Source organism: Scylla paramamosain, chromosome 1, assembly GCF_035594125.1.
Source record: "Scylla paramamosain isolate STU-SP2022 chromosome 1, ASM3559412v1, whole genome shotgun sequence".
NCBI classification, from domain to species: Eukaryota; Metazoa; Arthropoda; class Malacostraca; order Decapoda; family Portunidae; genus Scylla; species Scylla paramamosain.
In genome coordinates, this window is record NC_087151.1 from 17310729 (window position 1) to 17325975 (window position 15247).

The following is a 15247-nucleotide window of genomic DNA, read 5'->3' on the forward strand; positions in this document are numbered from 1 at the left end:
ACCTTCTATTTGATCACCAGTAGGAGTTCCATCAAGGTCACTCTACTGGTGATCTGACTTTCCTTACTGAGTCTTGGTCATCCTCTTTTAGAGATTTTGGTGAAACTTTTGCTGTAGCCTTAGACATACCAAAAGTCTTTGATAGAGTCTGGCACAAAGCTTTGATTTCCAAACTACCCTTCTATGGCTTCTATCCTTCTGTCTATAACTTCATCTCAAGTTTCCTTTCTGACCGTTTTATTGCTGCTGTGGTAGACGGTCACTGTTCTTCTCCCAAATCTATTAACAGTGGTATTCCTCAGGGTTCTATCCTGTCACCCACTCTCTTCCTATTATTCATCAATGATCTTTTAAACCAAACTTCTTGTCCTATCCACTCCTACGCTGATGATACCACCCTGCACTTTTCCACATCTTTTCATAGACATCCAACACTTCAGGAAGTAAACAGTTCATGCAAGGAAGCCACAGAACACCTGACTTATGATCTCTCTAAAATTTCTGATTGGAGCAGAGCAAACTTGGTATTGTTCACTGCCTCAAAAATGCAATTCCTCTATCTATCAACTTGACAGAACCTTCTAGATAACTATCCCTTCTTCTTCTATTATACTCAACTGTCTCCCTCTTGTACACTGAATATCCTCTGTCTGGTCTTTTCTTATAATCTAAACTGGAAACTTGATATCTCATTTCTCAGCTTCTATGAAGTTAGGCATTCTGAGACCTTTCCACCAGTTTTTCTCACTCTCCCAGCTGCTAACTCTGTACAAGGGCCTTATCTGTCCATGTGTGGAGTATGCTTCACATGTCTGGTGGGGAGTTGCACTCATATGTTCTTTTAGACAGGATGGAACCAAAAGCTTTTTGTTTCATCAACTCCTCTCCTCTAACTGACTGTCTTCAACCTCTTTTTCATCACTGCAATGTTGCATCTCTAGCTGTCTTCTACTGATATTTTCATGCTAACTGCTATTCTGATCTTGCTAACTGCATGCCTGCCCTCCTCTTGCGGCCTTGCTGCACAAGACTTTCTTCTTTCTCTCATCCCTATTCTGTCCACCTCTCCAATGCAAGAGTTAACCAGTATTCTCAATCATTCATCCCTTTCTCAGGTAAACTCTGGAACTCCCAGCCTGCTTCCGTATTTCCACTTTTCTATGACTTGAACTCCTTCAAGAGAGAAGTTTCAAGACACTTATCCTTCAATTTTTGTCTACCACTTCAGACCCTATTTGTGAACTGGCATCTCAGTAGGCATTTTTTTTTTATTAGATTTTTGTTGCTCTTGGCTGGTGTCCCTTCTACATAAAAACAAAATAATTATAGAAAATCATGATAATTTAAACACAGCAATGAAAAGGGCAAAAACCATGGAACATTGAGCTACATGTGTTGTTACACTGATGTAAACAAAGTGACCCCGTGCAACAAGCAGGTCATGTCCATTGTTACCACAACTCCATCCATAGCGCGCGGGACTTTCAAATTGAGTTGGCTGTTCCAGATTTTGTCTGCTACTTCTGAAATCCATTAAAGCAAGTTCCATAATACTGAGGTATGAGTATACAACAAAATACTATAGATAAAAGAACAAACAGCCTTCAAAGGTGAGAACCAGCCATCCACTCTCCAATACACCAAAATCCAGCCCATAGCCGAGGAGTCAGTGTGAAAGATATTTACTAAATTTAAGAGACACAGCAACAACAGACAGGTTCCTGTAGACACCTACTTCTTATCTACAGTATATCAGCAGGGGCATACTGCTTTAATTACATACATAATGTCTGATCAAACTAAAAGCCCTCTAAGCTTTATTCCCCCCCTTAATCTCCTTGCCTTGCTCTGCTTCAACACACGTCTGTCTCCTGGGCTGAACGAACACTGATTGACTCTTAGGAGCAAAGGGACACATCTCCTAGCCCACACCTCTCAAAAGGCAGGAGGGAATTCACATGACAAAAAAAAGGCGGGGGGGGATAGGAGATGGGAAGGGGAGGTGACGTGCCACCCACCTGCCTTGCTCACTCACTATAAGGTGAAAATGACAATAATATTAATCTTGCTTGCTGCACCTCCCTAAATGGGCAAGCTGCAATTTGACTGTGGCATGATGTTCATTACTTTCTATTCTTCAAAATGGTAGTGCTTTTAATATGGTTCATGAATTAGAAGGGGGAGAAAATAAAAATATATGCAATAGGCGCGGTTGCTATATGTGCAGCAGGTGGAATGTATATGAAAACTGTGCTTAATAAAATGCCCCTCCCATCACATTATTTCTTGAGAGATCTAACAACACTTTTATTTGCCAACTCAGTGACATCTTGCCTCCAGTCTTCACTCCCTAGAATGTGCTCAGGTGGTGTGTGCCTTGGCAAGGAGATGATGTCTGCCACTCTGTGGTTCTTTCTCCTGCCAATTTCTTTGCAAGGCATGCTTACTTCCAACCCCTCTACTGCTAACCATGCTGAAGAAGAAACAGCTCAAAAAGGCTTAGATAGAGGTCATACTTGCCCTCTACCAGGAGGGAAAGTCTAATTGGTGTATTGCCAAGAATATAGGAATTTTAGTCCGTACAACTCAGTTATAGACAAAGAAAACGTGTGATGCTGAACCTGATTCCCTTCCAACCCATAAGAAAAGACCTGGGAAGAAAATGCTGCTTTCAAACAGGAAACTGAATGTCATCAAAAGGCAGATGGAGTCCAACCCGACCCATCCAGCAAGAGAATTAAAAGCACAAAAATCCCAAGATACTCGGTTATGTGACAATACGCACACTACAAGACTGCAGTACTTGAGCACAAAGTACTGTGGATCCTCTAGATCCACAGTACATATGCCACATTATTAAGCACCCCCATTCACATGTAAGGGGGGGTTCCACTCATACCTCTCTTTTAGACAGGGTCTTATCAACTCCTCTCCTCTAACGAACTGTCTTCAGCCTTTTTCTCATCACTGCAATGTTGTATCTCTTGCTATCTTCTACTGCTATTTTCATGCTAATTGTTCTTCTGATCTTGCTAACTGCATGCCTCCCCTCTTTCTGCGGGGACTTTCTTCTCACTCTCACCCCTATTATGCCCACCTTTCTAATGCAAGAGTTAACCCATATTTTCGATCATTCATCTCTTTCTCAGGTAAACTCTGGAACTCCTTGCCTGCTTCTGTATTTCTTACTTCTGACGACTTGAATTCTTTCAAGATGAAGGTTTCATGACACTTATTCTCCATTATTTGAATTCTCTACTTGGAATCTCAGTGAGAACTGGCATTTAAGTGCCTTTTATTTTACACAATTTATTTTACTTTTATTTTACACAATTTTTTTGTTGCTCTGGCAAGTGGTCTTATATATATATACACACATATATATATATATATATATATATATATATATATATATATATATATATATATATATATATATATATATATATATATATATATATGTATATAAACAGGAATGACCGAGATCTTCATTGCTGCAGAACTGCATTACCATTGGCTAAATAACACTGTAATGATTACTTCATTTATTAGTGTCGGTACATCACTCCTTCCTGTGGGGCTCTCCAAGGCATATCCTGCCAAATCTGTCACAGCTAACACTCCTGCAGGTCTTATCTATATATTTTCAACAGTTCAGAGTTACTCAGGCCACTGAGAAGATTTTCACGGGGGCTAATGATTCTTAAGGTGGTGGGCTTGGGTTCCTTGATAGTCTTTGCTTGCTTAGCCTAAAGCAGAAGGTTAAGCACACTCCGGACCAGATTTTACTTTTTTTGGTGCCAGGAGCACAAGGCTCAACAAGGTTTGGGAACTTAAGCACAACACTAAGCATGATGCTTGTGCTGAGCTGTATCACTCTACTGAAGAATCTTTGTTAATATGGCCTCAGGGTTGTATTAACTGTAGCTTTCTGTGCCTAGAACAGAAGTTATGCTTAGTCTCATGCTCAACTTCCTAAACCTTAAGCCAAGCATAAAAGTTAAGCATGGTCTGGGACATACTGACCAAGGAGCCCTAGCCTGTCATCTCAAGAATTATCAATCCTGGAAGGATGTTCTTGGTGACCAGCGCTGGTTTTAGACTGCTTGAACTGGAGGTGGCAGCTACCTATAGTGATGGGATCCTTTTTTTCTCCTCCATTTCTCCCTTTCTCCCTTCCCTTATATCCTCATCCCCCAACACTTCCATCTCTTCCATCACACCTTGCTTCCTCTGTGTTTAATAACTTGTCTTGCAATAAGTAAAATTAACACATGGAAAAGCATTTATAAGTGCTATAGGGAAACTACTAGGCATGAAAATAATGTTAAGTGCAAAATCTTCTACATTGCAGAAAGCAGATGTAAAACTCAGATGAAGTAACTTTGATAACGATTATTTCCTCTCTGTGATTGGTTCACTTGAAGATTAACAAGAATTTACAATGTCAACCATACTAATCACATTTTATATGCTATGAAATGTCAACCAATACTGATCACATTTTATATGCTATGAAAATTAAAAACCTACTTTATTTTTATTATTTTAACAAAAATAAACCATATTCACTAAAAAATATAATGCTAAAGTTGATGAAATAATAAAGTACTAGCAAACAGCATAGGCAGGTTACAGGCATGGAAAAGATGATCCTTTTGGTTTTATTGATTTCACAAAAATGAGCATTAATATTTTAAGTGAAAGGCATAACACAATTCTTTCCCTTAAAAAAAAAAAAATGTAAAGGCAGAAACTGATGATGCAAAACTTAAGATTCATTATATGTACAGCACTAATCATTTGCACATCTTGAAATGCTGTAAATCTGCTATTGAACATGAGATCATTAAATTATAGCAATAGCTGTGTGCATTTTTTGCAAAGCATCTTACAAATTCATCTGTATTTAGACTTTTAGTTGTTTTTTCATGGGCCAAGATCACCAGATTTTTCCTTCTGTTATATAGCATAGTGCACTAGAAAGGAGTCAGTACTTTTGTCAGCATGATTAATGTGCTCTCTCATGATGCTGATGACACTCCAATAACCAGGGCTGTGACTTACACCTTATGCAGTTTAGGAAATGCTTCTTTGTACTCCTACAAATATTTGCATACTACAAATATGGAAGTATTTCTGCTGCTGGGAAATTTTTTGAGTAACATAGGCTTTGCAACCCGTATTTAATTTCTGAAACTCATATGATCTGATTCTTTGTTATTATCTGCAAGTCTCTGCAGTGGATCAAGAGAACAAAAATCTAGAAATGAATTTGACTTAGGCAATAAGAATTTTTCATAGAAAATCTGTTTTCCATCTCTGCTATTGCTCTGTCTAAGAAGTTGAGGAGAGATCTCTATAGAGACTCGAATGGAGTGATATTGGAATTATCAAAATCTTTGTGCCCAACAATGGAGAGCACAATGCTTTTGGCTAGCTGCTAACTCACAATTTTCTTCCTCTTCAAAGGAGGGCTACTTATGGAAGCATTTGAATTATCAACACCAACTACCCTTCTTGGCAAGACACCACACCACAGGAATCCCACCTTGTCCCTAATCCTATCCAACGCCTGTCTAAATTTCCTAAACAACTCCTCATCTTTGACCATACAAAGGTCATTCCCTCCCATGCTGAAAAAAAAACAATGGGCTTGGTCCCATCATTTTCTAAGCATGTGTCTAGCCTATCTGTTACCTTCCCTATCCCTGCGCCTGGCAAACACACTCTTGTCTTTTTCTTCCTATCTCTGGTACAAAATGCACGAAGTGCCTAACCTGATTATCTCCAGACAAGCATCCTATCTGAGGGCAGGGTAACTGTGTCTACCTCTTTTTTCCTTTCCTTGTCTCCTCCCACCATGTCCATCTTCTCCTCTATCACTCTTTCCAACACACTAAAGGGATTTTTGGTCTCCACATAGTGTCTCAAGGCGAGGTGCCATGGAGACCTTCTTCCTCTTTGCGCCCCTCCACACAACCAACTGCTCCTCCATCCGCCTTACTAGGTAAGGTGATGGTGGCACCTGACCCTCCCTCAGGTGCTGAGATCCGCTCACAGTGCTCAACTGCAGGAGGTGAGATCCTCCCACAAAACTCAGCCTGTACTTCCAAGATCCTTTAGTGGAACTCAGCCTCCATCTCTGAGACCTTCACAATGAAAGCCTTGAGAACAGGAGAACTAACACAGCTAGTTGATTCAGCAACACAAGGTGCCATCTCTACACTAATTTGCGTCAGGTCATACTCACTAAACACGGACATGTCTGTTCACTAGGAACTTTGATCTTAGACTGAGAAACTCTGATCTGAGACTGAGGAACTCTGACTTGAGACTGACTCTAAGCAAAATTCTAAGAATCTTTGTTAATACGGTCACAGAGGCACCTCCACCTTGGGTGATCCTAAGGAGGAACTGGAGCAATAAGACAAGATACAGATATGAGGTTGTGATCAGAGAAGTCAAACAGGAAAGACAGTGACAGCATAAGCAGAAGGATTAGAGGTTAGGAAAAGGTCAAGACTTAGGTGAATCTCCAAGACGGTCAGGAGTATGAGTAGGATGTTGCACTGATTACCACAGGTCATGGACGATAGCAAAGTCAAAGGCCAGTTCACTAGGTTAATTAGTGAAGGAAGAGGAAAGCCAAAGCTGGTGGTGAACATTGTCTCCAAGAATGGAGATCTCTACAAAAGGAGAGAGTCAGTAGCTGTATTAACAAAGATTTCTAGAACTACGCTTAGAGCTTTGCTTAAAGTTGTGTTTTTCTTCAGATTGGGCTTAGTTAAGTTTGGGATCAGCATAAATCTTTAGCACAAAATTAGTGCAATATGGAATGGTGAGAGTGCGTAACAGTAATATGTTACACTTCTTAATTTTGTGTTATCAGGGCAATGTTTTTACATTTTCGAGGTAAATAATAAAAAAAAAAATTATCTGAGTTTGTAAGGATATGAGTGCAAGATTTGTCTTTTTATAAGTAAATTAGATCTTGCACAAGACGTGAGTATTTTGTCATGGTATGTAAACAGTGAGACCCGTGGGGCCAAGGCACTCCCACTCACCAAGTCCAGTCCCTTCCTGCCCATTTCCTTTAGTATGGAAGAGGTGATGACCCCTTAAGCCAAAAGTGCTAATAGAAGAAACCTGGCTGAACCAATGACAAGACTTTCCTTCCTTTTCCAAACAGTAAATGATGGAAGAAGGAACCTGAAAGGCTAATCTGGCTCTTCAGTTACTCAGCGATACAAAAAAAAGCAGCAATAGCCTCTATTACTAAGAAGATAAATGAAACACGGCAACAACAGGACATAGGAAGGGTCAAATTCATCACATCTGCAAAGTTGCATTTCCCATTGGCTAAATAACACTGTTATTATTACTTTGATTACTAGCATCAGTGCATTATCTTTTCCTGGGGCTCTTTAAGGCATCTCTTGCCTAATCTGTCACAAATAACACTCCTGCTGATCTAGTTTATATATTTTCAGCAGTTTAGAGTCACTCAGGGCATCAACAACATCCTTATGCAGCATATAATTCTTGAGGTGGCAGTCATGGGCTTCTTGATGATTGGTCATCTTAATTCTTAATTTTTGTGCTTAGTTTAGGTATGATTTGGGAACTTGAGCATGAAACTAAACATAACTTCCATGCTAACCACAATCATCCTACTTAAGAATATTTGTTAATGCTTTTTTTCTTTCTTTTTTTTTTTATGTAAGAGGGCCACTGGCCAAGAGCACAAAAATTAGAATGAAAAAAAAGGCCCACTTAAATGCCAGCTCCCAGACCAATGCCAAATAGAATGATCAAATAGCAAAGGATAAGTGTCTCAGCACCTCCCTCTTGAAAGAGTTCAGGTCACAGGAAGGAGGAAATACAAAAGCAGGCAGGGGGCTCCAAAGTTTACCAGAGAAAGGGATGAATGATTGAAAATACTGGTTAAATCTTGCATTAGAGACGTGGACAGAATATGGGTGAGAGAAAGAAGAAAGCCTTACATAATGAGGCTACAGGAGAAGGGGAAGCATGCAGTTACCAAGATCAGAAAAGCAGTGAGCCTGAAAATAGCAGTAGAAGATAATAAGAGGTGCAACATTGCAGTAATAAGAGAGAGGCTGAAGCCAGTCAAAGGAAAGAGAGATGATAAAATGAAAAGCTTTTGATTCCACCCTCTCTAAAAGAGTGGTATGAGTGAAATCCCCCCCCCTGTGAAGCATATTCCATACATGGATAAGGTCCCTGTACAGAGTTAGCAGTTGGGAGTGGTGAGAAAAACTGATGGAGAAGACAGAATGCCCAACTTCATAGAGGCTGTTTTACGAGTAGCTAGAGATGAGATGTGAAGTTTTCAGTTTAGATTATAAGTAAAGGACAGACTGAGGATGTTCAGTGTAGAAGAGGAGGCCAGTTGAGTGTTATTGAAGAAGAGGGGAAAGTTATCTGGAAGGTTGTGTTGAGTCGATAGGTGAAGGAATTGAGTTTTTGAGGCATTAAACAATACTAAATTTGTTCTGCCCCAATCAGAAATTTTAGAGAGATCAGGCATCAGGCATTCTGTGGCTTCCCTGCGTGAGCTGTTTACTACCTGTAGGGTTGGATGTGTACAAAAAGAAGTGGAAAAGTATAGGTTGGTATCATCAGCATAGGAGTGGATAGGACAAGAAGTTTGGGTTAGAAGGTCTTTGGTGAATAATAGGAAGAGAGTGGGTGACAGGACAGAACCATGAGGAACACCATTATTAACGTTTTTAATAGACTTGGAGGGAGAAGAACAGTGACTGTCTACCACAGCAAAAGCAGAACAGTCAGAGAGGAAACATGAGGTGAAGTTACAGAGAGAAGAATAGAAGGTGTAGGAGGGTAGTTTGGGAATCAAAACTTTGTTTCGGACTCTATCAAAAGCTTTTAATATGTCTAAAGCAACAGCAAAAGTTTCACCAAAATCTCTAAAAGAGGATCACCAAGACTCAGTAAGGAAAGCCAGAAGCTCACCAGTAGAGAAGCCTTAATGGAACCTATACTGGCAATCAGATATAAGATTGTGAAGTGAAAGATATTTCAGAATCTTCCTGTTGATGATAGATTCAAAAACTCTAAACACTGTGAAGTGAGAGATATTTAAGAATCTTCCTGGTGATTATAGATTCAAAACTTTAGAGAGGTAGGAAATTAAAGCAATAGGACAGTAATTTGAGAAATTAGAGCAGTCACCCTTTTTAAGAACAGGCTGAAGGAAGGCAAATATGGACTCAAGATGTGCTCCATTCTGGAAATTAAATAATCAAATATTTTTTTATGGTCAGAGAGGTTAGCTGAGGGGTATATGGCACAGATAAATTTACTTTGAGAGTGATTCTGTAATTGTGGCCAGATGGTGGGAAATTCAGAAGACCGAAGAGGCTGGGCATGAGCAAGTTAAGTCACTTCATACATAGACACAACATCCAGCTTTGGATTGAAGATGAGTAAAGAAAAAGTAGGAGATAACAGAGAAGGGGCTACCGTCAGTCACCAATTACACCTGCATTTTGGTGAGGAAAAAAAGATGAGGTTTAGTAGAGAAGAGATGGTATTCCACAGATTGAAAATGAGTTCAAAGGCTGTGAATGTTCCAGAAATTAATGAAGAAAAAGTTAAGAGGGGTTTCAAGACACTTAGAGTCGATACCAGAAGAAGAGCTGTCAGTTTAATGTAGGAGAGGTGGTGTTCCACATATTGAAAATGAGATAAAAAACTGCAAATGTTGTAGAAGTTAAGGAAGAAAAAGTAGAGGAGGGGGAAAGGGTCTCAAGACACTTAGGGTAGATACCAGAAGAGCTGTTCAACCTGGTCCCCTCCCCAGATGGGCACTCCAAGGCTGGTTTAGGAGTTGCCATATTAAATTCAAAATTTTGAGTGAGTTGCATGAAGGAAAAGAGTTGTCTTTATAGGGCAAGCTATGACTGCCCCCATTTGTTGTGAGACACAAAGAGAAATGTTCTCTGAGGTCACAGCATGGTCATTGATTAGTTCACAGAAACCCCCTGATCCAGTCTTGAGACTGGTCCAGTGCTTGAGACTTCACTGGGAGTAATTATTGTTTTGGCAAGTATCTACTGTCTCATCCTAGAAACAGTGTGCACTAATTTTGTCGTTTACAAGGAAATAATTTTTATTCCATATATAATACACATTTAAAGTATGAAAATTTAACTTTGTGGTATTTCCTCATCCTGTAGTGACCTTTCCCCATAATCGACAGGGGTGTGTAATTGGAATTACATATTGAACCTAAATCCTTTTTTTCTCTGTAATTGTCTATATAGGGTATATTTTTCTACCACTGTTTCTCATTTGAGTGTTTTTTACATGATTTTTAGGAACTTTTTTTTTTTTTTTTTTTTTTTTTTTTTTTCACTGCAGCAGCACCCTTGTCAGCCTATTGTGCAATTCAAATGTAACGATAAAACCATTTTAGTATAAAAATTTACTTTTTTAAGTTGAATAAAATCACTATTAATTATCCTGCAATAGATGATTTGCTCATTTTATGTACAATTGATACTATATATGTTAATACTATCATGCCAGAATCTTAGCATGTTGTGCTTTTGCATGGTGTGTATATATATATATATATATATATATATATATATATATATATATATATATATATATATATATATATATATATATATATATATATATATATATATATGAATGAGAGCAAGAGGAAGTTTTGAATACCTGATTCAATTGTTCCTTTGGTGGATTAGACTGAATTTAGATCTCATTGTTTTACCTTTCTTGAGTACTGCTTGAGCTGGTCATATGAATACTTAAATACAAGACGTCTCACAAGTTGAGATACATGCTTCAGAATGTGATAATTCATTTTACATCATTCTAAATAAACAATCTACTATATATAGTTGATTTTTGGTTTGTTTTGTAAAATTGAGGTTTAAGTGTGAAGTGGGATGTGTTAATTGTTATCTGACTGTGTGTGACATAAATACATGTAGTCAGTTAGATGTTTGTGGTGAACTTTTATTTGCACAATTTAAGCACACAAAACTTTTATCAAATGACAGACTAAATTTTCATATCTAGCTGTTGCTGGTACTGCTGCTCCATGAATGGGACTGAGAAACTAACATATTCACTCAGAATTTAATACTTAGCTCCCACAGTACTGTTGTGTTACATTTACATTTTATTAACAGTCATAAATAAATTGCTTGTCTTTTGATTGAGTATTGTCTGTAAAGAATTTTGCATCTAGATTGTGTAAAAAACAAGTTCACCGCAAGTGGCTGACTGACTACTGTATATGCACTCAGTGTCTCACACAGTCAGTCACTAAACATTTAAACTTCAACACTATCAAATATCCCCATTGGCCTTCACCATCACCAGTATTGGCCGTCACTAATAACATTAGCCACTATCAAATGGCAACATTAAAATGATTAACTATCACCATTAATATTATCAAAATCCGCTGCTGACCACCCTACCACCCCAAATACAAAGCTACTATCTCTGCTTAAGCAGTGATGATCATGCACCATCACCACCATCAGCCGTGTTTGTAAACAAACACGGCTTTATAAGATGTGGTGTTACCAGAACTCAGAACAGCACAAAGCTGCTGCATATGCAGGTTTGTTTATTGTATACTGAATAAATATGTTTGTTATTAATTTCAGTAATCACACATGTATATCTATATTTATAATTTATAATATGTAATTGTTAATCGCTCTAAAGTAATTTACAAAACACTTTTGTAATAAGGTGTTTGGATTTCACTTATGACACAAAAATTAGTACCACAGCACTGAAATTACCACTTGTCAGTAGGCAGAAACTACTACTTGTCAGTAGGCCAAGCCTAGCCAAACCCTGACTAAAGCATGTAAGGCACAGGATGATTTTCTGGAGAATAAAAAATGATAAATAAATAAATAAATACATACATAAATTAAATTCATAAAAAAAAAAAAAAAAAAAAAAAAGAGTTCCTAACATGCCAGAAAATATTGTAAATGTTCATCATAAGAGGCAAACTTACACCTCACAACAGGCAGGGTGATTAACACAGTGCAGCTTGCCATGCATTTAAATCTCAATTTCTAATAAAATAGAACAAAGAAAACAATATATATGTATTTATTTATTTTTTTTTATTTATATCCCAAAGTATGTGCCTGAATTCATGGGACACCTGTATAAGAATATAGCCCATTATTTTGCAAAAAAGAATTATCTACTTGGAATGTGATGTCATGCATATAATCATCTGTTACTGTGTGTACAAACTTAAGTTGAAAAAAATATATGTCAGTCTGCATTCTAAACACCATGAGTAGCATCAGACTCAATAGTTTCATGAACAACATCATACCATGTTTAGAGTTCATATTATTCTACATTTTCAAAGGTAACTGTAGATCAGAACTAAAAATGGTTTTTTTTCTTTTTTTTCTTTCAGTTGGAGAATTTGAGTATTCAGGATTACATTGGCAAGGCTCAGAACATAGCCACACTCCACCACCAGATTACAGAATGTGACTCCATACTTGAGGTACCATACTATTGTTGTTTGTCACTCTTTTTGCTCCCTTTATGTTATGACTGCTCATCAGTGCTTCTCATAAGAATTGAGTAAATAAATGACATGCATGCATATCAACATTAATGGATGAAAAGAATTCTCTTATTATGAGGAACTTAAGATATATGACATCCATTTATGTTAGTCTGAAAAGACTACTATACTGCCATAGGCATAAGTCAGAATATTGCCTTAATAGTAATAACAGCCACATATTTTGTGGTGGCTGCAATCTCTCTCTCTCTCTCTCTCTCTCTCTCTCTCTCTCTCTCTCTCTCTCTCTCTCTCTCTCTCTCTCTCTCTCTCTCTCTCTCTCTCTCTCTCTCTCTCTCTCTCTCTCTCTCTCTCTCTCTCTCTCTCTCTCTCTCTCACAAACAGTATACACACTGAATTACCATTCATACAAACACACACACTAGGCTTAATACAACTAGGTAAATACAACTAAGTAAATACACATACACACACACACACACACACAAGCTTAAGACAGAGTATTGGAAGATACCATAACGTTGTGGTGATTTATGTTCCCCCCTATTCCAACTCTTGGAGAGAGGATGAATATAAGAAAATGCTTGAGGACACAAGGACATGTTTGGCAGAGCTGCTTGAGGAAAATGATGATATACTCCTGATGGGGGACTTTAACTGTAAAGAGATATCTTGGGAGAACTGGACCACAGAAGGCAGTGAGTCATCATGGGGGAACAAGCTACTAGACCTGGCTATTGAAAATTTCCTGACTCATTGGGTTACAAATGACACAAGATTTTGGGGAAATGAAGCATCTTCAAGTCTCGATCTAATCTTCACCAAGGAACAAGAAATAGTAGAAGACCTTAAATACATAAACCCAATAGGAAAAAGTGATCATGTTCTGATTCAGTTCACAGTTATGGATCATAAGCTCAGTATAAGGAAAGAGGACCACAGAAGAGAATTGCTAAACTACATCAAGACTAACTTTGGACAACTTTGGAAGTATTTCAGTGAAGTGAATTGGAACATAGTTATTCAAAAGGAAGACAGAGAGGAAAAGTGGACAGCTTTCCTGAACATTTATAGTAAGGGAGTAGAGAAATGGGTACCCAAAAGATCAACAGAGAACCTTTTCAAAAAGGATTGGTACAATAGGAGATGTGCAACAGCTAGATTGGAGAGAGAAAAAGTATGGAACAAGTGGAAGAAAAACAAGAGACTGGACCTGTGGAACAATTATATAAAGAAGAGGAAGAAATATGTCAAAACTCAGAGATGAGCAGAAAAATTTTGAAAGGAACGTTGTGGAGAAATGTAAAGACCAACCAAAATTATTTTATAAATTCATTAATGGAAAATTAAAGAGTAAAGATGAAATAAGTACGGTAAAAGCTGGAGAAGAGACAGTGGATGACCCAGAAGAGGTAGCTGAAGTGTTTAACAGATACTTCCACTCTGTGTTTACTAAGGAAAATTATTTCAGAGGTGAGAGGACAGCGTTAGAAAAAGGGACCAACCTAAAGGAGATGAAAACATCAGTATAAAAAGTAAAGAATATGCTGGAAGACCTGGATGTAAGGAAAGCAATGGGTCCTGATGGTGTCTTGAGTTGGATTTTAAAAGAGTGTAGCTCACAATTAGTCTCATCATTGCACAATATAATTAGCACTACCCTGGCAAAAGGTAGAGTACCCATAGACTGGAAACGGGCGGATATTACCCCAATCCACAAGAACAGAAGTAAAGAAGATCCATTAAATTATAGACCTGTGTCACTCACAAGTGTGGTGGTGAAGATTTGTGAAAAGATTATCAAGAACAGATGGTGAAATACCTAGAAGACAATAAGGTGATAACAGAGAAACAGTTTGGTTTCAGAAAAGGAAGATCTTGTGTAACGAATTTGATATGTTTCTACTCAAGAGTAATAGATAAAGTGCAAGAGAGAGATGGATGGGCCGACTGCATATACTTAGATTTGAGAAGAGCATTCAATAAAGTTCCACACAGAAGACTAATATGGAAATTGGAAAAGATTGGAGGACTCGGTGGATCACTGTTAAAGTGGATGACTGACTTTTTTGACAAACAGAGAAATGAGGACAGTAATTAAAGGCAGCAGGTCGAACTGGAGAATGGTAATAAGTGGAGTCTCACAAGGTTCGGTACTTGCACCTATTATGTTCGCAATTTATGTTAATGATATGACAGAAGGTGTAGAAAGTTACATGAACCTTTTCGCTGATGATGCTAAGATTATGAGGAAAGTAACAAATGAAGAGGATTGCAATGCTTTAAATCAGGACTTAATTAAGATTAATGAATGGTCATTGCGGTGGAATATGGAGTTTAATGCTAAAAAATGTAGTGTGATGAGTGTTTGGAAAAAGTGCGAAAAGACCAGTTGGCAACTATTACTTAGGGAATGAGGAAATCTCTATAAGATCAGAAGAAAAAGACCTAGGAGTAATTATTACTGATAATTTATCATTTGGGAAGCACATAAACAAAATTATAGGAGAAATATATTTTGCTGAGAAACATCAAGATAGCATTCTCCTATATTAATGAAGATATGATAAAAAACTGATAACAACGATGATACGTCCGAGATTGGAGTACGCAGCATTAGTGTGGTTGCCAAGTTTTAAAAAGGAT

At 37.9% G+C, this 15247-nt stretch overlaps 1 protein-coding gene across 5 annotated transcripts in view; it reads left to right on the forward strand.

The window, feature by feature from the left end:
* Positions 1-15247, forward strand: part of LOC135101636 (vacuolar protein sorting-associated protein 52 homolog) — a 241875-nt gene that overhangs the window by 57438 nt on the left and 169190 nt on the right. For 4 of the 5 annotated variants that reach the window (XM_064005905.1, XM_064005933.1, XM_064005913.1 and 1 more), the window contains exon 3: positions 12485-12577. The exons of the other annotated variant lie outside the window; for it this stretch is intronic. In XM_064005905.1, coding sequence (XP_063861975.1) covers positions 12485-12577 — 93 coding nt within the window. The remainder of the gene's footprint in view (positions 1-12484; positions 12578-15247) is intronic. 5 annotated transcript variants of the gene reach the window in all.